The sequence below is a fragment of the Megascapheus bottae genome, chromosome 14, assembly GCF_031878675.1.
Source record: "Megascapheus bottae isolate mThoBot1 chromosome 14, mThoBot2.hap1, whole genome shotgun sequence".
NCBI lineage: Eukaryota > Metazoa > Chordata > Mammalia > Rodentia > Geomyidae > Megascapheus > Megascapheus bottae.
Genome location: NC_143522.1, coordinates 52,074,457 through 52,102,201, shown reverse-complemented (window position 1 = coordinate 52,102,201; position 27,745 = coordinate 52,074,457). Strand labels below are relative to the sequence as shown.

General features: G+C 45.8%; 1 gene segment (V, D, J or C); it reads right to left on the bottom strand.

Annotated features, from left to right (window-relative positions):
- Window positions 1-7,601: 7,601 nt before the first annotated feature.
- LOC150055270 (T cell receptor alpha chain constant-like) overlaps window positions 7,602-27,745 on the bottom strand; it is a 21,682-nt gene continuing 1,538 nt past the window's right edge. Inside the window, 4 exon segments of the C gene segment in view lie at window positions 7,602-7,916; window positions 9,129-9,236; window positions 9,994-10,038; window positions 10,836-11,096. Of these exon segments, the coding sequence occupies window positions 9,130-9,236; window positions 9,994-10,038; window positions 10,836-11,096 (413 nt within the window).

Sequence of the window (27,745 nt, the reverse complement as noted above, 5' to 3'; positions counted from 1 at the left end):
TGCTGTGTGCTAGGTACTAGAAATGCAGAGGTGATCTGCCCTAGGGCAGAGAAATTAGCATATGATTTGACACAATTGGGATATCTGCCCACAACGGAGACAAATTGATTGTCTGTGGGGATGGAGGGTAAAATGGTATGGGGTGATATTAACTGACCAACCTAGAAGTGATCAGGAAAGAGCCGTCGGAGCAGATAGCGTGTACACTGAGATCTGACAGCCACTAATAACTGTGGCACCAACCTTGAGAAATGTCTGAGCATAACCCTCTTTTCCACATGGCGTTAGTAATAGAACTTGAATATGAGAGAAGTATTGAGTCAACACACCACCAACACCAACAAGTATCTATTGAACAGTGTATAGAGCTTGTGTGGGTGTGTGTGCGCGTGTGTGTGTGTGATACCGGGACTTGAACTCATTTCCTGGGTGCTGTCCTGTCCTTTAATCTTTTCCACTCAAGGGTAGCATTCTACCACATGAGCCACCAGTTTTTGGTAGCCAATTAGAAAAAAAAAAAGTCTCACACCCTTTCCTGCCTGGGTTGGCTTTGAACCATGATCCGCAGAGCTCAGGCTCCTGAGCTGCCAGGATTACAGGTATGAACCACTGATGCGAGGCTTGTGCCATTTGAATCCAATCAAGGCCCAAGCACATGTACACAGTCATCAGAGAGGGCAGGGACACTGAGGTAGAATGGCAGGAGTAGGCTGGAGCGGCCTTGGAATAGTGCATTTGTTCCTCTTCTGTGGAACCATCCATACTCTTCGCGTCCGCCCTCAGCGTGCAGTGGAAAGCCAGGGTGGAGGGCAGCCTCACTCCACCCTCAGCAAGCCGCGTCACCTGTTTCCTGATTTGCAGATACTCTGCCTACTGCTAAAGCTTACTGGAAACATCAAAGGAGGGCATGTTTGCTTTGAGGGTGTTCAGATGTAGTTATTGTTAATCGGGGTTCTAGATAGAGACGTAGCCCTCTCTTGTTCCTTGGTAAACCACTGGACTAACCTAAGCCAACCAGGGAGAGGGAAGACACCAGAGAGGTTAATAATAGTGTTTTGCAGGGCTCATTGGAAAGAAGTCTGATGAACAACCTATGTTGCTCGTATCTAGGTGAGAAGTATGAATACATGTCCAATTACCACATTTTTTCTCATCTTTCATCGACTCAAACTCTGTTAAGTCCTGCCTGCTGTGTCTTTTACTTCCCATCGTATACTCCTTTGTGTGTGTGTGTGTGTGGGGGGGCTAGTATTGGGGCTTGAACTCAGGGCCTGAGAGTAATTCCTTAGCTTTCTCACTCAAGGGTGGTGCTTCTACCACTTGAGCCACAGTTCTGTTCACAGCTGGCTTTTTGCTGGTTAATCAGAGATACAAGTCACACAAGTCACACTGTCAGGGCTGGCTTTGAATAGTGAACCTCAGATCTCAGCCTCCTGAGTAATTAGGATTACAGGTGTGAGCCACTGGTGCCTGTCTCCTCCTCCTCCTCCTCCTCCTCCTCCTCCTCCTCCTCCTCCTCCTCCTCCTCCTCTTCCTCCCTCTCCCCCTCCCTCTCCCTCTCCCCCTTCCTCTCCCCTCCCCTCCTTCTCCTCTTTCTCCTTCCTCTTCCTCCTCCCTCTCCCCCCTCCCCCTCCTCCTCCTCCTCCTCTTCTTCTTCTTCTTCTTCTTCTTCTTCTTCTTCTCCTCCTCCTCCTCCTCTTCCTCCTCCTCCTCCTCCTCCTCTCTCTCCCTGCCCCTCTCCTCCTCCCCCCTCCCCCTCTCCCCCTCCCCCTCCCCCCACCCCTCTCCCCTCTCCTTCTCCTCCTTCCTCTTCCTCTTCCTCCTCCTCCCTCTCCCTCTTCCTCTCCCCTCCTCCTCCTCCCTCTCCCCCTCCCCCTCCCCCTTCTTCATCTTCTTCTCCTCCTCCTCCTCTTCCTCCTCCTCTTCCTCCTCCTCCCTCTCCCTCCTCCTCCCTCTCCTTCCTCCCCCTCCCCTCTCCTCCTCCTCCTCCTCCTCCTCCTCCTCTTCCTCCTCCTCCTCCTCTTCTTCTTCTTCTTCTTCTTCTTCTTCTTCTTCTTCTTCTTCTTCTTCTTCTTCTTCTTCTCTTTCTCCTCCTCCTCCTCCTCCTCCTCCTCCCTCCTCCTCCTCCTCCTCCTCCTCCTCCTCCTCCTCCTCCTCCTCCTCCTCCTCCTCCTCCTCCTTCTTCTTCTTCTTCTTCTTCTTCTTCTTCTTCTTCTTCTTCTTCTTCTCCTTCTTTCCCTTGAGTGAGTGCTGAATTTTGTATGGATGGTTCAGGGAAAGTGGGGTCTGGGCCTGCATCATTGCTTCTCAGTGGGATTTCAGGACTTGAAAATGGGATTCCATTGTTTCTGCAATGGAAATATGCTGCACTCCTTTCAGAGTTGGTAGAACCCTCTGGAAGGACTTTAGTTGTCTGTCCTGAAGGGTCAGGTCCTTAGAAGCTAGCCTGAAGGAGGGGGTACCACAGAGGTCTGGCTCCAAAGCGTGCTTCTGCAGGGCTTAAGGGCCTTCATAAATGGCAGGGGATTTCCAGGGTCATAGGAAGAGACCAGCGTTGGCTTCTGCAGAAATCAAGCCACAGATCTGCCAGGCAACTGCAGGACCAGGATGAGCAAACGCCCATCCTCTGGGAAATGGGTAAACTAGGTGATCCCTTAGCTCTCCTGGGTCTTGGCCGTGTTAGGCAGCAGTCCTGCCTTTATCTCAGCATGGTGGAGCACGGTAGCGTAGCTTAGCCAAGCCAAACCAAACTGGCACTTGGAAATCCTGGTTCATTTTCTGCAAATTCTGATGAGCCACCACTTTTTATTTGCATTGGGATTTCAGTTCACTAAGCATTTTCACACCCATTATCTCCTTCATTCCTTTCAACAACACTGAGGAGGGTAATTTTTATGTCGCTGTGAGCAATGAAAAAATAGAGACCGAAAAGTTAAAAGCCCTAGGAGAGAAGGCTAGCCTAGAACAGTGAAGATTTACAGAGAAATGCTGGTTTCCCTGACTCTTGCTTGTGTATTGCTCCACAATATATTACCCAAAGCTGTGGAGTTACAGCCTCTGACATCTCTTATGCTCAGGTTCTTCCTGGACTGTTCCCTGAGCTCAGGAACACTGTGGACATTTAGGGGGAACATTGTTTTATTGAGATATAATTTATGCCCACTAAAATACATGAATCTGAGGTTTACGATTTGATGCACTTTTCTGTGTGCATACTCCACGTTGCCTCACCTAAATCAAGCCTGAGATCATTTCCACATGCACCAACTCTTCCTCCTGTCCCTTCCCAGTACCTCTACTCTGGAGCCATTGTTATTCCAGTCCCCTGCCACTGTGCTTCCTTTAGCCTGTTTTTCGAATTTTATTTGTATAGAGTTATATTTGTGCAGAAGAATCTGAATCTCCAGAGCCTGGCACAAGACAGGTATACCACGTGAGCCAAAGCATTGCTTCTTCAGCTACCTGGAAGAGAGTGTTAGTGTCATTGGGAAAGTGTGGGAGTGAGTGACGGATCCAGACTAGGCGGCTGGTGAAGCCCACCCAGCCTCCCTGATTCTCATTCGAAGCTCCCTCATGGCTCCAAGCCAGTAGCCTCTCTCTGGGCTTTAAAGAGATGGGTCTCATGTTTTCCTGGGCAAGCAGTGCCCCCTGCTGCCTGTCAAACTGGCCTTAGACCCCTCTCTGTGGGGCAACACAATAGCACAGAGCTGGATCTCAGTACACTGACTGGCATCTTGCAGGACTTGGTGAAATGAAGTTCACCTGCCATTTTATTTTCATTTGAAAGAGATTTTCCTCAACTTCGGGGATTTTTCTTCCCCAGAATAAACATAGACTCAGGGAGATCCTTTTGGTGGAGCACTGCTGCCCCCACGTGGCCATCTGATGACACTACTACACAGCAAGCTACCCAAGCTGGTTTTCATTCATTTCAAGGTCTCAGATTCTCTGTCTCCACTCCTGCACCACCTGGTCAGCCCCTCCTCCCCCAACCCCGAGGTTAGACACCCACATCCTCCAGGGGTTAAGTTTTAGTCTGTGGTGGGGGTGAGAAAGCTTGGGGCTTCTGGAGTGAATGTGTGTGTGTGTGTGTGTGTGTGTGTGTGTGTGTGTGTGTGTGTGTGTGTGTGTGAATCAGTCCCGGTTGTGTGAGTAGGGGCTGGGGGCGGTCACAGCTCTCGTGTCCCTCTCTCGCCTGGGAGCCTGGGATAGATGAATGCTTTGCAAGTCTGTGTAGTACTAAGTGTCTAATAAGGTCTATTCTTGGGCTGACAGAGGTGGGGTGAGGGAGGCTTCTTGGCGGGGGTGAGGGAGGGATGGGGGAGGCAACAGCTCCTCCTGTGTGTCTTGGTGGCCTTTTTTTTCCTCTGCACCTGTGGCTGGGTGGTGGTCTAACGGCCTAGTCTTGCCTTCCCTTGGCACGTGGCTTGGGGTGATGTTATCTCTAACTCTGTATTTTTAACTTTTCTTTCCAGAGGATGTGGCTTCTGTGGGTGAGCTTCAAAGGGTGTCCTATTTGTCCCTGTCAGCAACCATGACGTCAGGGAAACAGGAGGGGCCTGGCCCCGGGCTTAAACACCTGCAAGGAAGTGGGAAATTTTGTTTCCACTTCCTGTTCTACTTCTGGCTACTTCTGACTTAATGTCTGACCTGCTTATTAATTTCAGAATGCAGCTGGATGTGGAATGTGGAAGGAAACCCTCAGCACGTGTGTGTCTGAGTGAAGGGAGGCCTGAAGTCGGCCCTGCTGGCCAGGTGGCCTGTGTCCAGAGTGAAGGCTGATGGTCCTCAGAGGACCCCAGTCATCAGCACAATTATTAAGGCGTGCATCCGCACTGGGGTTCTCATGGTTTGTTTCCCCATACTCTCCCCTCTCATTCAAAAGTCCTTCTTTTGCACCTGTTGATCAAGACAGTAGATTGGAGACAAAGTTTAGGTTGAGTCACATAGAGAGACTAAAGTGGACCAGGAAAAATATCCATTGGCCGCTGGATCTTGGTGTGACCACATATGACTGGGGCTCACACCTCCAGAACAACTGTCCTCCAGCTTTGTTGGGTAGAAGGGCGTGTGCCTGTGGCCTTCCCGGCCCAGGGTCCAGCACTCAGGTGGTGGTATTTCTTGTCAAGTTACTCTTTCTTAGCTAAACTGAAAGTGTGGCTCTCCTGGCCTCTTCCTGTGTGAAGCCCCACTTTTCTCTGAGTTTCTGTTGCCCACCTCCCTACTCTTCAAACTCAACTTGCTTTCTAGTGCCCAGTGGTTCATCTGGTTACATCTGTGATATGCCAGGAACTGGGTGAGCTACTGTGGACACACTGATGGATAAGGCACACTTCCTGTCCCAAGCACCACAGGCAGAGAACTTCCTTTCTGAGTATTACCTGATGTAGGTAACAATACTTTACTATTCAGATGGCTTCGGGGGGGGGGGTGAGGGCTGCTCTGTCTAAGCCTCTGACCCTAGGTAGATGATTCTGGCTACGCTTGTCTAGTTTTGGCAGTAGACTGTGCTGCCAAAGGCATGGAAAGGGCAAGTCTTTGAGGGGAGTTTCACACAATCCTCCAGAACCTTCCAGACTGAACAATGCCTAGTTCCTTAGTTGGTACCTTAGTTGGTGACCCCATCAGTTCTTGGTTGGTGGTAGGGTCTCAGTGACAGCTGAGTCCTGCCACTCTTGGGCACTGGGCTAGCATGATTTCATAGGCTCCATTAGGCTTCCTTTAGACTCCTCCAAGCTTCATGGCAGGGTCCGTGTGGCCCCTTCCCTGGCTTCCAGGCTCCGGCCCCTATCCCTGGGAGTGGGGGAGCCCTCAGCCTCCCTGTAGCTCATTCCTAGCAGAAGGAACCCCCGCCCCCCTCCCATCCCAGCAGCCACCCATACTCTCCTCGCCTGGATCTGCTTTATACAGAACAAAGTGAATTACCACTTTAGGGGAAAAAAAGGACAAACTAATTTGCCCTGAGTTTTAACAGTTGATAAAGGCTTGCTCGAGTAACCCTCCCAGGGGCATTTTCATTTAATACAGAGAAGAAAATGCTTTGATTAAAAGAAATTCCCAGTGGTAGAATCTCTGGCACTGTGTCAGAGGCTAGGATTTTAAGGAAGAGACAGGCCTCTGGAATTCCTGGCAGGTGGCAAATACCACCTTAGATAGATAACCCCTGTCTTTCCTGTGAGGGACCATGCTTTGATCGCCACTTCAGAGGGCCACTGTCCCCTTAGCAACCTCAGAGGAATGCTGTTTAGGCTGGGGTCAGGCAGTCTGGATAGAATTGGGCCTTCTATGAGGTGCTGGCTCTTGGTTCTTCAGGAGACCCCAGGAGCTTCAGGTAGCTTCCAGTCCTATGTGACTTATTTATTTTTGTCCCAGACCTAAGGCTTGAACTCGGGGCCTAGGTGCTGTCCTTTAGCTTGTGTGCTCTCAGCAAGTGCTCTGTCACTTTAGCCATAGCTCCACTTCTGGCTTCTTGGTGATAAGAGTCTCATAGACTTTCCTGTCCTGGCTGACTTTGAACAGTGATCCTCAGATCTCAGCCTCCTGAGATGTGATGTTTCTGAAGCTCACAGAGGTGAGGGATAGGCCCTAGGTCACAAATGAAAACTGATAGCTCCATCCCTGTGAGAGGAAGCATGCCTGAACTGAGGTTGGAAGACTTTGCACATGTCTGGGTGGGGCTGTCTGTTTGGCCGCAGAGGCATTGGGGGAAGGAGCCTTAGAAAGTTTTGAGCTGAGAGTGTGGCCTAGTGGTGGAGTGCTACCTTGCATGCATGAAGCCCTGGGTTTGATTCCTCAGTGCCACATACACAGAAAGTATATGTGGACGTGTTGCTGTGGCTCAAGTGGTAGAGTGTGAAAAAAGCGCAGGGCATCGTCTCTGAGGTAAGGACAAATCTTTGCTTGAGGAGACAGTTTATCGCCTTTCTTCATTTTCTTATCCAATGTGGTGGGAATGTCAATTCCTGATGGGGACACACCTCCTTCCGACAACACACCTCCTTCCGACTCTGTTCCCTGATTGGTTGCCTCAAGGGGCTGGGAGGATGGACTGTTTCAGTGGAAAGCCAATCCCAAGAGAAGACGTAGAGGAGATGTTTCTGGGCAGGCAGAAGAGGGTAGGTGACATTTTGGGGACACTTGCTAAGTGTTCTCTGCCTACCAGATTCCAACTCCAAATCTGTACAAGGTGGCTGCCTGGGGCCGGGTCACAAAGTGACAAAGACATTCTGGAAGCATAATGGGCAGGTGCCTTGGTTTCTCTCTAGCAATTCACTGTGTACAGAAGTAGTGCTGTGGCTCAAGTGGTAGAGCACTAGCCTTGAGCAAAAGAAGCTCAAAGATAGTGTCAGACTCTGAGTTCAAGCCTCAGGACTGGCAAGAAAAAAAACCCCAAACCCCAACCACACCATGAGATAGACAGAGGCACAGTCTCTGGTCTTTAAGCCATGTTTAATGAAGTCAAGGGCAGCAGAATGACACAAAGGGCAGCTCACATACATAGCGTAGCAGGGAGCGCCTAACAGTGAGATCACCTTTGCGCACATCTTGAGAAGCAGAGTAGTAAGGATATCTTTATGAACCCTATGGAGTAAACCCTGTCTTAACATTTTCCAGGAATGCTAGTTCCTGGAGAGGCTACGGGAGATCATTATACAATGGGTACAGAAAGGAGATCTTTGAGTAGGGCAGGGAGTCATTCACAGCCTCCCCATGTGCTGTGAACTTGAACTTGACCGTGACAGCGGCCATGAGGGAACAGAGGGGAAGCAGCAGGCTTTAGCAGCAATCCGGCAATCTTCACCGTAAATTCAGGTGGGATTCAGTGGATAGGATTGACAGTGGAGGCCAGAGAGACGATAGTTCTTCTCCCTGGGCGTGGAAGAGGAGGGAGCTCTGGATCTTATAATCTTGCCAACCTGGGGAGAGAAAGAGCAGGAGTTAGGCTGGGGACGGAGGCAGGGGTGGGGGGAAATGGAGATGGCACTTTGGGGCTGTGAACCTTGACCTGTCCTAGGTGGGGGAATGGGCATGAAGGCTGAAGACAAGATTCAGGTTAATGAGCTTAATGTGTTCATCTATTGAGTGGAGAGCGTTATGCTTGGGAGAGAAGACACAGGAAAAAGGACTGGGGACTGCTTTGGTCTCACAGTGAAAGAGGTACAGCAGGAGGTAGGTGGCATACATGAATATGTGTTTGAGTTTTTCATATCTTCCACACATAAGTTGTATGGCCTTTCATACTACTTGGCTTTGTGGTTTATTTCTAAAACAATAGGTGGCTGAGATCTGAGGATCCTGGTTTGAAGCCAACCCCAGCAGGAAAGTTTGTGAGACTGCTATCCCATGTTACTAGCCAAAAGCTGGAAGTGGAGCCATGATTCAAGTGGGAGGGCACTAGCCCTGGCTGAAAAAGCTAAGCACAGCATCTGGGCCTTGAGTTCAAGGCCCAATACTTGTACAAAATAAAACCAAATGAAGCCAGGAACTGTTTTTGGAACTTATCGGGGAAACATGACTTAATCAAGGAGGCGAAAATGAGCTTATTAAAATAAAAATAAAAGAAACACAACCCCCTCTCCCAAATGTTTCTGCTGTTGTTAACAAAAGGAATTTGTAATAAGAAGGAACAGAGCCAGGTACTGGTGACTCATGCCTGTAATCCTAGCTACTCTGGAGAATGAGACCCGAGGATCATGGTTTGAAGCCAGCCAGGGCAGAAAAGTCCATGAGACTCTTATCACCAACTAAGGAGCAAAAAGCTGCAAATGGAGGTACGGCTCAAGTAGTTGAGCTCCTGACTTAGGTGAACAAGTCAAATGTAAGTATTAAGGTGTTGAGTTGAAGCCCCAATATTGGCACAAAGAGAGAGAGAGAGAGAGAGAGAGAGAGAGAGAGAGAGAGGGAGGGAGGGAGGGAGGGAGGGAGGGAGGGAGGGAGGGAGAGAGAGAGAGAGAGAGAGAGAGAGAGAGAGAGAGAGAGAGAGAGAGAGAGAGAGAGAGAGAGAGAGAGAGAAAGAGAGAGGAGTTCTGTGGGAAAGTGTTAGGATTTAAAAGCAACTTCCTGTAGGGAAATTCGAGCCCCACCCTGAGAGCAGAGTCCCCACCCTTCTCCTCCACTGCCTCTCTCACCTCAGTGGGACCACAGCCGCAGGGTCATGAGCACGTTGAATCCCGCCAGTTTGAGGAGGAGAATGCGGAGCCCGATCACTGACAGGTTTTGAAAGTTTAGGTTCATATCTGTCAAATCAAGAGGCACAGCCGTTAAGGGGGTGCCCATCCCACATAGCTCCCCATATACCAATGGCTTCCCCAAAGCTGGGAGTGAGGAATGGGGTGAGGTTCTGTTCCTGGACCCACCTTGCTTTGGGCTTCTGTGAGTTTTCCCCTGGGGTCAACAGTATTTGTTTCAAAGCAAAAATGCCACTTGGACTTGGTCCTTATTTTATTCCTGAGTCCCTCTGGGGGTGGTAGGTGCTAAGGACTGTTACAGTCTTTTGGGCCTGGTCTGATGGGTGAGACCAATGGTTGAACCCCCTGGAAGTGTCAGTGACAACTCAGGGGAAAGAGGTAGTGGCCAGTGTGCGTGGGAGACAGATCTGTCAAAACCTATGTGACTTCAGCTCTTTTCCTTGAAAGAAGGCAACCTTTCCCCTTCACCCCTCCCCAGCCTGGAGGGAAGTGTCTGGATAGTTCAGGGCTCTGGTAAAGGGAATGGGAAATGTCACAGCTGGTCACACAGCTGTTTTCTTTGGCTCTCCTGACACAGGAACTGCTGAAATAAACACAGAGGCCCAAGCCTAAGACTGAGTCACTGGCTTAGGAAAACTGGAGATCTATCCTTCAAGAACTTAGGATGGGAAAAAAAAATATTTAGATATGCGTGAACTTTGGGTAACAGAGAAATCTCCAACTGCTGCTTCCATCCCTCAAGCTTCATCTTCAGACCCATTCCCTCTCCAAACTGGCATAAAACAAGGCAACACCCCTCTCTTACCTGTTTCAAAGCCTTTCTCTACCAACTTGGCATCGCATAAATGATCTACAATGAGAAACAAAGACATTTTCTTAGATTCTAGAGCAGTCTGACTCTTCCACCCACCCCTTCCAGACTGGCAAGCTGGTGAATGGCTCACAACCTTTCCAACGGTGGGAAATCTTGGGGGAACTTATTGCCTAGGAGTCAAGGCCTTGACAGGCCTGGCACCTTGGCTTCTGAGTGCCATTTGATTCATTCAGCAAATACTGTGTATTTACAATCGTTTCAGGTGGCTGGTATACCTTGTGACCTTGCCCATCCCAGGAACTTTCCCTTCCTTGATGAAGATGGAGCTTCCTAAAAGGAGAACCCTAATCGGATTGGCATTTTCCTCCCTAACACCCCTGACACATTGTACCTGCACAGCCATTGGCTGTGGAATGAATGAGTAGCTGCCCTAAATGGCAGCAAGGAGGCAGGAATTTGAGTGTTAAGGTAAGACCAAGTTTAGGTCAATGCTCATCACTGCCATCTTTCCTTTTGCTTCTCTCCTTCCCTTTTTCTTTTTCTTTCTTGTTTTGTGCCACTATTGGGGCTTGAATTCAGGGCCTGGGCCCTGTCCCTTAGCTTTTGTGCTTAAGGCTGGTACTCTGCCACTTGAGCCACAGTTCCATTACTGGCTTTTTGCTGATTAATTGGAGATAAGATTTTCACAGATGTGTTCACTGAGGCTGTTTTCCAACCCTGAACCTCAGATTTCAGCCTCCTGAGTAGCTAGAATTACAGGCTTGAGCCCTGGATAGAACCAGGGCTGTCCTGAAAACGAGGAGACAGCTGGCAGAGATACTGGGAACACTCACCTGAGCTAGGGAGAAAGACGTTCTCCTGGAAGATACCAGTACACTCAAAGTCAGTTTTTTTGCTCCAGGCCACGGCACCATTGCTCTTGAAGCCAATAGATTTCATGTCCAGCACAGTTTTTTCAGAGTAGAACACTTCGGATTCTGTGGGCCCTTGTGTCACATTGGTTTGAGAATCAAAGTCGGTGAACAGGCAGATGGAGGTGTTTCTGAATTTTGAGTCTTTCAGCTGGTAGACAGAGGGCTCGGGGTTGGTGATATCTGTGGGTCAAGAGGACAATGATTAAGAGAAGCTCTTGCTTTCCTAGTTTACCGTAACCTAGGCCTGAGTCCAGGTGCCAGTGACAGATACCAACAGATCTCTTTGGGATTAGGCAATCTTTCTCTTCAACTATTTCAGTAATATTTTAGGAAATAGTTGCTCTTATCATTCAAGAAAACCAGAAATGTAGGGTGACTTAAATATATATATATATATATATATATATATATTTATTTATTTTTGCTTTTGTCCCAGTACTAAGGCTTGAACTCAAGATCTGAGTGCTTTCCCTTAGCTTTTTCATTCAAGATTAGTGCTCTCCCACTTGAGCCATACCACCAGCTCCAGCTTTTTGCTGGTGACTTGGACATAAGTGTCTTATGGACTTTCTTGCCCAAGTAGGCCTCAAATTTGATCCTGAGATCTCCGCCTCCCGAGTACCTATGATTACAGGTGTGGGACACTGGTGCCTGGTATTAATGATATACCTTCAACATTTCTTAAGTGGAACCTTTTCAAAACCCCAACAAACCTAGACAACAAGATTGCTCCTGAGACACATCACAAGCACAGAGAAAAAAGTCTCAGTAAAGCAAGACTACATCTAGAAATTTAGAATGCTTCCCCTCACTTAGGCGGGGTGTTGTCAGGAGATGAATGTATGTGACATCAAGCTGCCATCAAGTTGGAAAATCTTATCACATTACCAGAAGATTTTGCTCTCATGGCTAAAAAAATTTGGACTCCTACCACACCCGAATCAAAGTCACAACTCTTGTTTTTACTAGATAAAAGGTTTTGAGTTAGTCATACGAGCTCTGGAACGTCTCAGAAATTTTGTCTGTAACATGGAGATATCATGTTATCCACTTTTCCAAGCAAGGTAACCAGGTAAAATTATGCTTAATAAGCTGGGTGCTAGTGGCCACGGGTGGGGCTGAGAACCTAAAGGTTGCAGTTTGAAGTCAGCTCAGGTAGGGAAATCTGTGATACTCTTATTCCCATTAAACCAGAAAAAAAAAAAAAGCTGAAAGTAGAGGTATAGTTCAAGTAGTAGAGTGCCATCCTTGAGTGAAAAAAGCAAACCAAAAGCTCAAGGCCCTTGGGTTCGAACCCTAGTATGGTGCCTGAGCGACCCACATAGAGCATGTTTAATAACCTGTACAGGAGGCAGTTGAAGCTATGGCTGTGCCTGGGTGTTTGCACCGTGTGAGAGTGAGTTCCTAAGGAGTCACGCTGTCTGCTCTTCATTCCAGGATATAGGAGGTGCTAACAGTGCTTCCTTCGTGCTGAGACTCATTCTTTACTATTTTCCTGTGGATTTTGGGTGTTGAATGCATCTCATTGTTTATTCTTTGTGATCTCCACCTTTTATAGGAGGAAGCTGGGAGATTTGCCAGGTTAGGGGTAGGGGGGGGTTGGTGAACACATTGGGGCCACCCACAGAGTTTCTAACAGTGCTGGGATCAGAACTTCCTGCCTCTGTGGTTCTCTGCTCCCTCAGCTTCTTTTCACACATTGGTTCACCTTGTTACTAAGCCAGCCACGGTGGCCTTGGCAATGCAGACATCTAGCTGGATCCAAACCCAAGCAATCAGCATTGGCATGGACCCTGAGAAGCTGACTCAAGCTTGCCTGCGGCACAGGCTGGCTCTGAGCCGCTGAGCAGGGAGGCCGGGAGGCCTCACATCTATTGTTTTGGATGCCCCTGTTCCAGACGAAACCAAAAGTCTTGCACTAACGGTAGTTGACGTATTTTTTTTGTCGGTCATGGAACTTGAACTCTGGGCATGGGCACTGTCCCTGAGCTCTTCAACTCAAGGCTACCCCTTGAGCCACAGGGCCACTTTTGGTTTTCTAGTGACTAATTGGAGATAAGAGTCTTAAATGGGCTTTGTAGTGCCTGGGCTGGCTTTGAACTTTGATCCTCTTATCTCAGTCTCTTGAGTAGCTAGGATTACAGGTGAGAGCCATCATGCCTAGCCACATTTTTGTTTTTCTATGCTAGTACTGGGGCTTGAATTCAGGGATAGGGTGCTATCCTTGAGCTTTTTTGCTCTCTCTCTCTCTCTCTCTCTCTCTCTCTCTCTCTCTCTCTCTCTCTCTCTCTCTCTCTCTCTCTCTCTCTCTTTCTCTTCTACTTGAGCAACAGCTCCACTTCTGACTTAATTGGAGTTAAGAGTCTCGGGGACTTTTGCTGGTCTGGCTGGCTTTGAACCAGGATCGTCACATCTTAGTCTCCTGAGTAGCTAGGCTTACAGGCATGGGTCACTGGAGTTCATCTGGTAGTTGGCCTTCTTTTTTTTCCTTTTGCCCTCTTCTATTTCTGTGTACTTCTAGTGTATTATCTATCTTGCCCCTCACCCCTTCTTAAAAGTAAGAAATGAACCCCTCTTAATTTGGAGATCTTTAGGGTCTATCTACCTAAGCCTTGTGAGGGGGAGGCATCCCCTATCACTTGGTAAAGCAAAACACAGTGTGTTACGGATGAGTTCAAAAGCTAGCCTGAGCAAGACTGGATCAATTTTCAACTGCAAGTTGAGCGATTCTAGATCCTAACCTGTCATCATAATTCAAACATAACTGCAGACGCGTGTGCCTGAATACTCTAGTGTTTTAGACTCAGGGGCAGAGCTGTGATTGAAAGCTTCTTTACCTCTAAATATGTGCTCTGCACTTAAGCACTAGGAACCTAGAAATGAGTTAGTGACACTGATCTGGGTCCCACAGGGCCTCTGAAGAGCATCAGGAACCGCGTGGCAGACTTCCCAGGAGTACCCACAACTCTGGGGCCTTTGTGAAGCTGCATCCAAAAAGAAGCAATTGCATGCTATTCCCTACAGAAACCTTTAGGTCTCAACTCTCTGAGAGTGGGTTAACCAATCCCAGAGCCCACAGCAGGAGGAGAGGAGAAGTCTCTGCACCATGAGACACCATGGAAAGAGCTGACTCCTCTCATTTCCCATCTGCCCCACATTTCCAAATCCACGCTCAGGTTCCAGGTGGCTGACCTTGGCTTTAATTTCAATCTTCTCTGAAAGGCTTGGCTCTTATATTTCTTATCTCCTTTGTTCAAAATAATACCTTCTTTGCCTTGTCCTCTTTCAATCCAACTTCATTATTAGATATGTGTAGTAAGGCCTTGCTCATTCACAACATCATAACTTATTTTTGGTTTCGGGGCTTGAATTCAGGGCCTTGCACTTGTGTGGATTGCTTGCTCACTTGGTGCTGTACCAGCTGAGCCATGCCTCTGGTCCTGCTTTTTTGCCGGTTGTAGGGCCCAGGCACTGTCCTTGAGTTCTTTTTGCTCAAGACTAGTGCCCTACCACTTTGAGCCACAACTCTACTTCCAGTTTTTTTGTGGTTAGAGATAAAAGTCTCATTGGACTTTTCTGCCTAGACTGGCTTTGAACCACAGATCTCAGCCTCCTTAGCAGCTAGAATTAAAGGCATGAGCCTCCAGCACCTGCATCCCATTCTTATTTTTTTTTCTGATTCTTTTTGATATGAAATCTCATGAACTTTGCTTCCCTAGCTGGCTTCAAATTACAGTCCTCCATATCTCAGCCTCTTGAGTACCTAGATTATAGGTGTAAACCACAATGACCTGGCAATACCTTCTTTTAGAATTGTTCCTTATGTGTGGGATTCCACTTCTCTCCTGGTTCTCTCTTCATACAGACCTTATCTGTCCTTTGGGACTCAATGAACCCTTCCCACCACAGAAAACATCTCCCATGGAGGGAGCCTTTCCATCTAGGACTCTTCCATCTGAATCTGTCTGTTTACACATTGTCAATGCTAAGCTAGTGAGACAGGTCAGACATTATATCTCAGGATCCTTTATACACACTTTACCATTTTATAAAATGATGGCCACTTAGAAGGCAGTTAAAAATATCCATTGAATGATTAAAATCAAATTTTAATGTGTTTGACCTAAAGCAACACAACTAGTTAAGACGAATAGTGATCCATCTTTTTTTTTCCTTCCCAGACCTTCTGCACAACAATTAGCTATGCCATTCACAGTTAGCACACTGTACTAATACTGGATCTCCCCAGGGAAAGGATTCAAGACACTGTTTCATTCCAGGTGGCAAATGATGCCACTTGAGAGGACTCACCAGCTATTACTGTCATTTGGGTCCCTTTCCCAAATGTGAGTTCCCCAGCCATTCTTCCAGTGTCCCCACTGCAGCTGACATGATTACAGAAATGCATGGGGCCTACTCTCTAACCGGAGAAGCAAGAAGCTTTCATTGAAGAGACTCTGTTTTCCTCTTGCTCAATTCTGCTCTGGTGTCCTGAGCTAAGGTGGTGAATTCATGTGATTTCTATAAAGCCAGTAGAATTCAGTAGAGCAAAATCCTCTCTTGAGAGCATCAGTGTCTTGCATCCTGGGATTTGCTAGTGCCTTGTGTCTCCTAAGGCCTCTGTCTGAGGATAAAGTTAGGACTGAGCAGGAGGATTTTTCTGGGGGTGGGTAGAAGAAACCATTTAGGATTCTTCAGAAGAAAATATCTAGGTTCAGGGGCTGGGAGTTTGGCCTAGTGGTAGAATGCTTGCCTAGCTTGCATGAAGACCCAGGTTCGATTCCTTGGTACCACATACATAGAAAAAGTCCAAAGTGGTGCTGTGGCTCAAGTGGTAGAGCTCTAGCCTTGAGGAAAGCCCAAAGGACAATGCTCAGGCCCTGAGCTCAAAGCTAGGAATGGCAAAAAAGAAAGAAAGAAAGAAAAAGGAAATACCTAGGCTCTGGTTAGTATCTCAAACAAAGAAGAAATAGCTGTCAGTTGTACCCTTGCCCCGTTCAACTTACTTGGCTGGACACTCAGTCTGGTCCCTTCTCCAAATCTGACTTTGGCACCACTATCTCCTCACTGTGGATAAAATCTTTGCCATAACCTTCTCTGATGCCACTCTGCCAGAGCCCACTGAGTTCTCAGAGCACTCTCCAAAAATGCTTAGGAGTCTTGTTTTTTTTTTTTTTTTTTTTTTACTTCTCCTAATCCAAGGAAAGCCCTTCCCTTTTTCTTTCTTTCTTCTTCTTCCTTCTTTCCTTCCTTCCTTCCTTCCTTCCTTCCTTCCTTCCTTCCTTCCTTCCTTCCTTCCTTCCTTCCTTCCTTCCTTCTTCACTCTCCCTTCCTCAGTCCCTATCCCTTCCTTTCTCCCTCCCTCCCTTTCTTCCTAAAAATACTTTATTTTTCAATCTAGCAAAAGGCTGGTCAAGTGAAGCGGTAGGGGTGGAGAAGGAACAAAGAAATTTCCAACTGGTTGTGGTCACCACTGCCCTTGGACCAAGCTCCCTTTTTCCTTTATAATAGTGCCAGCCTTGGCAGGGCAACATCGTGATAATAGTAGCAACAATATATTAGAAAAGCTATCAATTTCGGATTGCTTGTTTCTATTACCTCACATTATAATTCAGTTACTGTCACCTTGCTGTTAACAGTGGAAGCTGTATTAAATACTGTTGGTTAAGTTGTGGCCAAAATTCCATTTCAGGTCCATCATCCTCCCTCTGCATTTCTGACTCCATCCTTGGTTATTTTGGTGTGTGTGTGTGTGTGTGTGTGTGTGTGTGTGTACTGGGGCTTGAACTCAGGGCTAAGTGGGGTCCCATAGCTTTCTCACTGAAGGCTGGACCCACAGCTCAAAGAGTCTCACAGAGTCTGGAGATAAGAATCTCATGAAAGGAGATGGCTCTGTTCAAAAAGAAATGTACTTATTCACTGACTTATGTATCTATAACCCCTCTGTACATCACCTTCAAAATAAAAAAAAATTAAAAAACGAATCTCATGGACTTTCCTGCCCAGCTGGCTTTGAACTGTGATCCCCATCTCTCAGCCCCCTGAGTAGCTATAATTACAGATGTAAGCCACTGATGCATGGCTTTATACTTCGTTATTTTCATGGTGTACCTCTCATTCAGATAGGGGTCTGGGGCATTGAGTGAACTTTGCAACTGAACTAAGAGAAAGTAAATATTCCCCTACCATGTTTAGCACCCAACCCTGAGAGGTAAACTACCTGCTGAGGCAAAAGAGAATTTGTTTGTCATTAATGCATCTCCTTTACCCCAAGGGAACTTAGCTAATTTTCTGAATGTTCAGATTTTTCTGGTGCCGATATTATCAGCATCGCTTGAAAGCACTGAGTATCTAGAAATTCCTTTTATATTTTCTGAAAAGTAATGTGTTGAGATTTTCAGGACTCAATTGGCTCTTGGAACTGCTGACTTGAATATGAGAAATGGGAACATGTCGAGTCACTAAAAAGACTTTGTAGACATAGGGAAAAATGGAAGTCCTCATCCATCCCTGAGATTGCTAGAAATCATAGACAAGGAACCAGGTCTTTTTACCCTAGACATTGGCCATACTCACACGGGTAGACAGCCAGTCTGGTCCCTGTTCCAAAGGTCAGCTTACTGTTGCTGCTTGACAGCACACAGTGGCCAGAGGCTTTGCAAGAACTCTCACCCTGGCAGGACCAGCCTGGCTGAGCTCCTGCCTCCTTCCCCTGCTTTAGAAAGTCTTTCTCAAGTCAAGAGACAAAGGTCTTTACCCAGGTCACACTTCTTAGCTTTCTGCATAACAGTTCCACCAGGCCATTCCCTCAGCCAGCTTGGGCTGACCTCAGAGGACGGGTGTCCAGCCTGGTTTCCACAATTGAGGAGGGAGAGAAATTAGCTGAGAAATAAATGTTTTATTTTGAGACAGGGTGTTGCTATGTATGTGGCCCAGACTGGCCGTGAAATCAAATTCTTTAGGCTCCCAAAGTGTTCAGATTATGGCTATGCATCGCCGAAGCCACAAAATAAAATTTTGTTGTGAACTCAGGGCCTTACACCCTTGCTTGGGTTTTTTGCTCAAAACTGGTGTTTTACCTTTGAGCCATGGCCCTACTTCCAGCTTTTTGCTGGCAATTTAGGACATTTTTTTTCCGATAGGGTTGGCATATCACATCATATCATATCATATCATATCATATCATATCTCAGCCTCCTGAGATCTGATTACAGGTAGGATCCACCAGCACTTAGCACAAAATGAGTTTTGAAGGAAGAATTCATAGAATTGGCCCTAGATGAATGGCAGGCTTAAAGCCTAGGTGGCTTCTTCCTTTCAGAAAAGGTTTATATGAGTCCTCGAAGGCACAGAGAGACAAAAATGGCCATGGTAATATTCACATACAATGCATCAGAAGAATGGCCTAACTAGGAAGGTTGTTGAATCAGGGAGCCAGAGAAACTTCGTGCAAATCTAAACGAGAAATGAAATCCTTCAGTTTGAAGTGTGGTTTAGACACGTTACCTCTCTCAGAATTTCACAGAACCCTCTCTGCAAGAAAGAATTCTAAGGCTCAAGAAAGTCTGGAAAAATGCCATGTACTGAGCTTAAGTTTTGAAGGCTGATAACATGTATTAAAGTCTCTGGGAAATCCTACAATAAAGAAATTCAGAGATTGTTTTTTTCAAACTTATTTGACTTAGTTCCAAACTTCTTTCTTACCACACTCATTAACACACACACACACACACACACACACACACACACACACACACTCCATAGTGTGTGACTTTTCCAGCTCTAGATCACTGGAATTTCATTCTAAGTCTGATTTTCCACTGAGTTTCCTGCATTCACAGTCTTTTCCTCTATCTATTCCTGCGGCCACAATGAGGAAGCTCATTGTTGCGGATTATTTCCTTCTAATCGTCATCATGCAACAGCTTCATTTCATTTAGGTAATTGCTGAATACTTAAGCAGCTGAGTAGCAAAGCTCTGGCCACGTTCAACACTAGCTCTGGGACCATGTGACAGACATGCACACACAGCCCACATTTCCCCAAAACTTCCCTGGCTTTATCTACTATGAACAAATGTCAACCTGACAGCCTTTCCAAAATGTGCATTTTTGGTCTTCCTTCCATACATACACACCACCTGGGGTTGGTTATTTCAACCCTGATTCTGATCCTAATAGGGAAGAATTTCTTTCCTCAGTATGTTTAGATATGATACATTAATCATCAGACCTCTTGCCTTTTTGTGGCTGCAACCCATTTGTACATATTGTACATATTGTTCTTATTGTACATATCGTAACTTGTAGGCCTCTCAAATTTGGTTCTCAAGAGAAATATGAGTTTCACCTCTCTAAATCCAGCCCAACCTGGCTACCATGAGTGTGTGTGTGTGTGTGTGTGTGTGTGTGTGTGTGTGTGTGTGTGTGTTCTGGTACTAGAGATTGAACTCAGGGTCTACTTCCTGTCCTGAGCTCTCTCTGCTCAAGGCTGGTGTTCTATCACTGGGCCACACTTCAGCTTTTTGCCAGTTAATTGGAGATAAGAGTGTCTTGGATTTGTCTGTTCAAATCTTGATCCTCAGATTATCCTGAGTAGCTAGGATTACAAGCATGAGCTGTGGCTCTGCCTTTGAAATCTTCTAGTTTTCAGATCTAACAACTCTTTCTTTTGGAGAATACTTACGCAAGTCAAACTAATATATTTTAAACAATAATTACCCTTTCTCTCCTAGCTAGGTGAGTGAACTCTTAAGCAATTCAGACAGAGGTTAGGCCGCCTTCTTTTGGGCTCAGCTTGTATGTATATATGGCTTCCATGTAATTTGAGTAACACCAGCAGCAATTATTCAGACTGAGATCTGGGAGATCACATTTCTTTCCTTCCTTCCTTCCTTCCTTCCTTCCTTCCTTCCTTCCTTCCTTCCTTCCTTCCTTCCTTCCTTCCTTCTTTCCTCTTCTCCTTCTATCCTCATTTCTAGCATAGAGATAGGGGATATAATAGTTGCCTGAGAATTATCTGTTCAGTGAGTAAGCTTTCTAAATATACATATTAGAATTCAAGTAGTTCAGCTCTCCATCTTTTTCTAGACTATATTTGTCTTTTAACTTTTACAGGGCTCCATTTTTCTGAACTTTGTATTATTTCTGGCATTACAATATTTAGGCTGTACATATTTCCTGTATCTCTCAATTTAGTTTTGTGAGACTATATCGAATGCCTAGCATCTCTGGGAAGTTCAATTCGTCGTCTTTCATGAAACAAAAACAAAAATAAATCTTTTGGCATAAGCAATTGCTATTTCATTTCTGATAAAAATCTTGAAACCACAAAAGAATCTATCTCTGGAATGATAAAAAGACTAACCCCTACTGGCAATTGCCATTAGAAAGCAAACTATGAAGCCAGTGGCTGGGAATTCAAATTTCAAAATGATCAAACATCGTGAAGAAGCATGACAAATTAGTTCAGGAAGTGGGGATTCCTCACCAGTGAAGGCATGTCGGGGACTTCCCACACCATTGGTGGGAGCCTGAGGCCAGGAACTTACGTGGATGCCCTTGAAGCCTTGCTCCACTCCCAAAAGTGAGTGGTCCATTGTCTCTGTCTACACCCTGGTACAATGCAGTGCCAATACCTGCTTTCTGCCAGCGGGGCAACTGCCTGCCACAACTCATTTATGTATGGCCTGCTGTCTTAGGGGACACAGCTTTTTTTTTTTTTTTTTTTTTTTTGCCAGTCCTGGGCTTGAGCTCAGGGCCTGAGCACTGTCCTTGGACTTTCTCAAGGCTAGAGCTCTACCACTTGAGCCTCAGCACCACTTCTGACTTTTTTTCTATGTATGTGGTACCGAGGAATCGAACCCGGGTCTTCATGCATGCTAGGCAAGCACTTTAACCACTAGGCCAAACTCCCGGCCCGGGAGACACAGCTTTTAACTGTTCCATGGTTTTGATGATAAACTTTTTTTTTTTTTTTTGCCAGTCCTGGGGCTTGAACTCGGGACCTAGGCACTGTCCTTGGGCTTTTTCTTCAAGGCTAGGGCCCTGCCACTTGAGCCATAACACCACTTCTGGCTTTTTCTATGTATGTGATATGGAAGAATTGAACCTGGGTGCATGCTAGGCAAGCACTTTACCACTAGGCCAAACTCCCAGCCCCTTGATGATAAATCTCTTTATCCTAATAAAATCTTCCTTCTCTTCTATGTCTACATCCCATCAACCCAATTCATGATTACCGATGACAGAAACTTGAGTCACTCTGCACGTTCTCTATGGCAAGAAAGCTCAGGATGGGCAAACCACGGACTGAATTTTCAGCACTCTGGGAAGGAAGACTCCCCCACACAACCTAGTCTTTGAGATATAAGAGGGATAGTGACAGATGTATAGTGTATAATTCATAAGAAGGCCTTGCAGTCCTGACTTAAAGACTGGATTTAAACTTTAGCTCTATCATATTGAACTGTGTAATCTTGGGTTTGGTGCTTAACTGAAGCTTCTGTTTTCTTATTTATAAAACAAGTCTGATATACATGATGTACCTTAGGACAGATGTGAGCATTGGATGAGAACTCCTAAGGGTAGAAGATAGTCAGTGGGTATGTCAGATATATGCCAAACAGTAGCTGATAATAACATGGTTCCTTGGAAGTGGCGCTATGGCTCAAAGTGGTAAAGTGCTAGCTCTGAGGGGAAAAAAGCTCAGAGACAACACCCAGGCCCTGAGTTCAAGCCCCACTACCAACCAGCATAAAACAAACAACAACTCCACCACCCAAGCAAACAAACAAACAAACAGATGATGGTAGTCCATCACACACGGGAACCTTTTTCCGTTCGTATAGTCCCACGTGCCCCATCCCAGCTTCTCATCATCCCACTTCGGGAGATAAGGAGCCAACGGGAGGCAGTGATAGAGCCTCAGCCATAGGGTAGATTGTTGGGTTGCCAAGAAGAAAAATTGGACTTCAGAAATCTAACAAGAGTGAAGTGTCTTTTCTTAAAATGTGGTTATTTGTCCTCTGCAAGCAAAACTCGTATCTGGCACAGCCTCAATCATTTCATTAGATGTGATTCCTTGATGATTATTTCTGCTCACCAAATGACTCTTTTCATCTGGGGGAAGACTGGGCCCCCCCACTCGCTCTTATGCTATCCTTCCCTAATATAATCTGGCTACAGACTTGCTCCTGATCAGCTTCACAGTACTCACGTGGATGAACGAGGACGCTGGTCCCCCTTCCAAAAGTGAGCTTGTAGTTTCCTCCGGATGCACACAGCAAGGAGAGCCTTTGCTAAAACCTGTCCACTGGCCATGCTGCAGGCTTGTCTGCGATCCCTTGATAACCTGTTTCCTGGGCCTCAGAACCCTGAGTCTTGGTGCAGGGATGGGAGCAGTGGTGAGGACTGGAGGGTTCCTTAGCCTGCAGTGACTCCAAGAAGTCAACACTTCCCACATCCCCACTCAATACCACCATCAAACCCCATCTATTGGGGCAGGCCCTCAGGGTCTTATCCTACTCTCTACTCGGTGTGTGTGCGTGAGTACGCGCACACATGTGCACACATGTGTCCTGGGGCTTGAATTCAGGGCCTCACATTCTTAGACTTTTCTGCTGAAGGCTGGCACTCTACCACCATTTAAGCTTACCCCCCCCCCCCCACTTCTGGCTCTTTGGAGCTTAGATTCTACCAGACTCTCAAAGCCAGCCTGGGATGGGTGGGCTTTGAACCCTCAGTTCTCAGCCTCTTGAGTAGCTAGGCATGTGCCATTTTTCCCTGGCCCATTCCACTTCTCTTTGCAAGATGCAGACCTGTTAAAGTGGATCCAAGGGGATTTCACATGCCATTTGCTGAAGCTTTTCTGACCCATTGTCCCCAAAATGTTCCTTGTTCTCTTCTTCCTCTGAGCAAGAATCTTTGATGTTTTCTGTTTCCAGCCCTTTTCCTCTATGAGCCCCAGGGATTTGATTACCATATAACCCTGTCTGAGCAAAAGTCCAAGCAGGATTCGGACTCTTCCTGTGATTTGGACTTTTATCTTTTTCCTCTTTACCACCTGGAAATAGGCCAAGGCACCCGAAGCCTTTTGATTCCTTTATTTCTAGTCACCTTAATTCAGACAGCCCTGTGTCTAAGAAATCTCAGTACTTTAGAGATAAAAAACAAAATCACTGCCATTCCCAAAAAACTTTCAAAAAGGATGGAATAGAGTATCTGCTGTCTACCTCAGAGATGGGAAAGCAGAGGCTCATAGGAGCCACGGACTGGGCCAGTCCTGAGTGGAGATGAAAATTCAGCTCTAGTCCTTGATCCTTGTGAGTTCTCAGTTCACTGAGTTTTGAGGGTCTCATGAACAAGGAGTTCTGTGGCTCCCCTGAGTTTGAGGGGGGATTGAATGTCTGGAGGACAAACTGCTCTACTTTGGCTATCATCATGATAATGGACAGATGCTTCTACCTGAACCCCTGGCTGCCTCTGCCATATAATCAAGATGTCCCCAGGCTGTTATTTCTGTGGTCTACTATTTGAAACCAGCCTCAAAAAGAGCAGCAACAGATTTACAAAGAGAATGGGAATGTGGTCAGGGGAGATGTCCAAAGACAGGAAGGATGGAAGAACTCACAGGTAAGAGCATGGCAGGCAAAGATTTGTGACAGAATCTGTTTAAGAACTTTGAGTGCAAAGTTCATGTATTACTGATAAGTGATACGGCTTCCTGGAACTCTACAAGGCTGTCTAGCCCTGGAGGGGGACAAGCGGAGTAGGAAGCAGGGCCATTTGGCTTACTTACTTGGTCGCACTGTCACTTGGCTTCCCTTCCCAAAGGTGAGTCTGTTGTTCCCATAGTCCCACATTAGGTAAATGCATGACAAAAACCTAGTTTGAGGGCCAGGAGCGTGGCCTAGTGGTAGCATGCTCGCCTAGCATGCACAAAGCCTGGGTTCAATTCCCCGGAACCACATACACAGAAAAAGCTGGAAGTGGCGCTGTGGCTCAAATGGGAGAGTGCCAGCCTTGAGCAAAAAGAGTCCAAGCAAGGGCAATGCCCAGGCCCCGAGTTCGAGCCCCAGTACTGGCAAAAAAAATCCCCCCAAAATCCAAAAAACAAAACCTAGTTTGATCCTTCTTTCATTGAGGTCGCCTGCTCTTCCTGGTCCCTCCAAAAGCCAACATTCAGGGACGTTTGATCCTAAAGTGTTCTCCACATGGGTGGCATGAGGTCATAGAGAAGTCCCTTGCTGAGTGGAAATATGGCCAGCCCCCAGCACTACCTGTAGCCTTCATTTTCCTCATCATCACCATTAACAAACAACCACTCTGGCTATTTCTCCTCTGAGGAAGGCGAAAATCTGTTCTTTTCCTTCCTTTCTCCTTCCCTCCCACCCTTCCTCCATCCTTCCCTCCTTCCCTCCACCCCTCTCTTTCTCCTTTCTTTCTATACAAAACTTTGTGAAACACCCAGCCTCCCACAAGAGGCTGTGGGTATGGGTATTTCTAAGGATTCTAAGGAGCAGTAGGTGGGCCTCCCCTGCTTTCATCTGGCATGCTTGAGAAGAAGGCCCCATTTTTCTTGGGAACACAGGCAAAAATAAATTTTTTTCACTTGGCCAGCAAGAGTAGGAGCAAGAACATTTCCAGCCCACAGTACTGGGCACATGCTAAAAACATGCCTCTGCACCACTCAAAGTCTGAGTGAGTCCTGTCTGACTTATTCCTGCTCTGTCCTCATCTCACTCCAAGATGTCTGCTGCCAATGGGGCCTTTTGTCCTCAAGAAAGTCAGACATCTTAGTATAGAACAGATTAGCAACGTTTCTTAGAAGCACATGGGTGGAATCATCTCCTCCTCCCTCTCCTCCTCCCCCTCCTCCTCCTCTTCCTCCTCCTCCTCCTCTTTCTCCTCCTCCTTTGGTGCTGGTCTTGGGCCTTGAATTCAGGGGCCTGGGCACTGTCCCTGAGCTTCTTTGCTTACAACTAGCATCCTATCACTTGAGCCACAGCTCCACGTTTGACTTTCTTTTGTGATTATTTGTAGACAAGAGTCTCATGGACTTTCCTGCTTTGGCTGGCTTTGAACTGAGATCCTCAGATCTCAGCCTCCCTAGCAGCTATGATTACAGGCACGAAATACTCCTAGTGCTTGGTTTCTTTCTAAATTACTTGTGGTCACTGACATGTTGATGATACTCAGTAATCATTTGCTGAGTCGAGCAGACTTTTACTGTGCATAAACACTGGGACAGGAGGCTGGTTTTGGGAGAGGTCAAAAGCTAAGTGTACTATAAGTAAATGTGAGTTTCAAAATCTAAGCGCTTAGGCAAGGAAAAACCAAGGAAGCATTTCTAAAAGGTAACAAGGAGGCAAAAACACAAGAGTTCCTATATACCCTGAGCTCCAAGATGGGAACCGACTGAGCAAATTAGAAACTCGACTCAAAGGAAACAGACATTTTTCTCCCAATATCTTGACAGCAATTCCCTTTAGAGGGCAGAGAGAAGATTATGGCAGAAAATATATAGTCTAAGTTAGTGGTATTGCTAGGATTAAAAACAAAAGTGTAATAATAACCTACTACAAATCAAAGTAATGGCTAATATACATACAAATGCATTTATGCAAACCCAAATATTGGGGGTTGGTCTCTATAGTTTTAGAGTTCTGACTTACTTTGGTTGACCAAAACTTGTGTGCCAGTTCCAAATATGAGCTGCTGATAGCCTGTGTTCACACTGTGACACAGCTTTATACAAAATACCACTTGCAGCTGGGCACAATGAAGTTTTTGACTAAGCCTACGTACATACTTCAAAGTGGAAGGAGGCATACACTTTCACTATTAGATTAAATTAATACATGATTTTTTTTTCTGATCCTGAGGCTTGAACCTCAGTACCACTTTTAGCTTTTTGCTCAAGCTGTTGCTCTACTATTTGAGTCCCAGCTCTACATCTGAATTTTTGCTGATTATTTGGAGATGAGTGTCTCATGGATTTTTCTGTCCAAGCTGGCTTTGAACAGTGATCCTCAGATCTTAGCCTTCGGAGTAGCTAAGGATTATAGGCATGAGCCACTGAAGCCTGGATTCACTCTCAATATTTAACCTTTATTTTCCTAAGACTATTGGAAGATGGCAGAAAATGAGGCAGAACCATAGAGAATCTGCTTTTTTTTGCCAGTCCTGGACCTTGCACTCAGGGTTTAGGTACTGTCCTTGGGCTCTTGGGCTTTCTCAAGGCTGGAACTCTACCACTTGAGCCACAGCACCATTTCTGGCTTTTTTCTATGTATATGGTACTGAGGAATTGAACCCAGTGCATGCTAGGCAAGCACTCTACCACTAGGCTAAACTTCCAGCCCCTGAGAATCTGCTTTTTAGATAGCAATGATATAAAATGGTTACTTTTATGCAGGTTGAAAAGTCATTCATAACAATTATTGAGTTTCAGTTTTAGACTGGTCCTAGGGGCATTTTTATCCATCTACATTTACTAAGTATTTGTTATATGTTTCTTGTAGGAATGATGCTCATGGCTAATATATATATATATATATATATATATATATATATATATATCATTATCACCAACCTATCTTTTTATTTAAACAGCAAAGCCAAGAAAGACAAATAAAGGAAGGAAAAAAAAAGAAAAGAAAAGGGAAAGGTGTTCTTCAACTGCAATAAAAAAAAAATACCAAGTTATTCCATGGAACTTACTTGCATCAACTGACAGTCTTGTTCCTGTCCCAAAGATAATTTGGAAACCTCCAGTATTTCCCACAGTGATTTGTCACATGACAAAATGGGTCATTTTTACAACACAGGGGTAGGCCCACCTACAATAAGGTGCCAATTATACGAAAGCTCTTTTGTATTTCTCCAGTAAAAATGATTTCCATTTTTCCAGTTTTGAAGGAAATCTTACATCTACCTACAGGAGATGAGTTTACCAAACAGTAGTTATAGTTCCTGGCCCAGGAGCAGGATACCCAGCCTTTAGTCCCTGCCATTGACTTGATGATATTGGACGATTTAACCAATCTCTTTCTGGCAAAATCAAAGGTGCCAAACTAGAAATGTCTAGATTCTCTTTTAGAGCTAAAGTTCCACGACTCAACAACTTGTAAAGTACTCTCATATTGCATTTTTATGTAACTCTAAATGAATCAGGCATTTACAGGTCTGTGGCAAGTATGCCTAGGGACAATGCAAAAAACCATGAGGGGAAGGGACAGTGAGAATCAGGGAGTGACCACAGCGAGCCCCTCTCCAACAACCCTATACCTGGCTTTGTCACTGAAAAAGGAAGAGAACCTTTTAGACAGTGAGGGATTTTATATATCAGGATTTCTGGAGTCTTTCACTTGTGACAATCTCAAAGGACAGGAGAGTTTGATTCCATGTATTTCTTTCCTCACTGTGACAGATGGCAGCTCTCATTTCTAAATAAATTGAGATACAGAGTCTGTGATAGTAAGAAGGGCAGGTCTCTGAGATCAGGCAGATGGACCCAAGTTTGAATTTAGGTCTTTTTACTCACTAGCTGTGGAATCTTGGGTAATAACTTGTCTGAGCCTCAGCTCCTTCTGTAAAACAGGGATTCTGCTTTTTGTGCTTTAGAACTGAGGATGGATATTTCTCTAAATTGAGTAACCTGCATTGTACTCACATATCATAGGCAAGGAAATAGCTGTTGTTATTTCTATGCTGTTAGCTTATTAATGACATAATATACTTAAGCTCACAGAATTTATTTCTGTAATGTCCATAAGTCCGTGTCTTCAAATCAAACAAACTTTAGGGTGGTAAAAGAGTGAGTTCCCA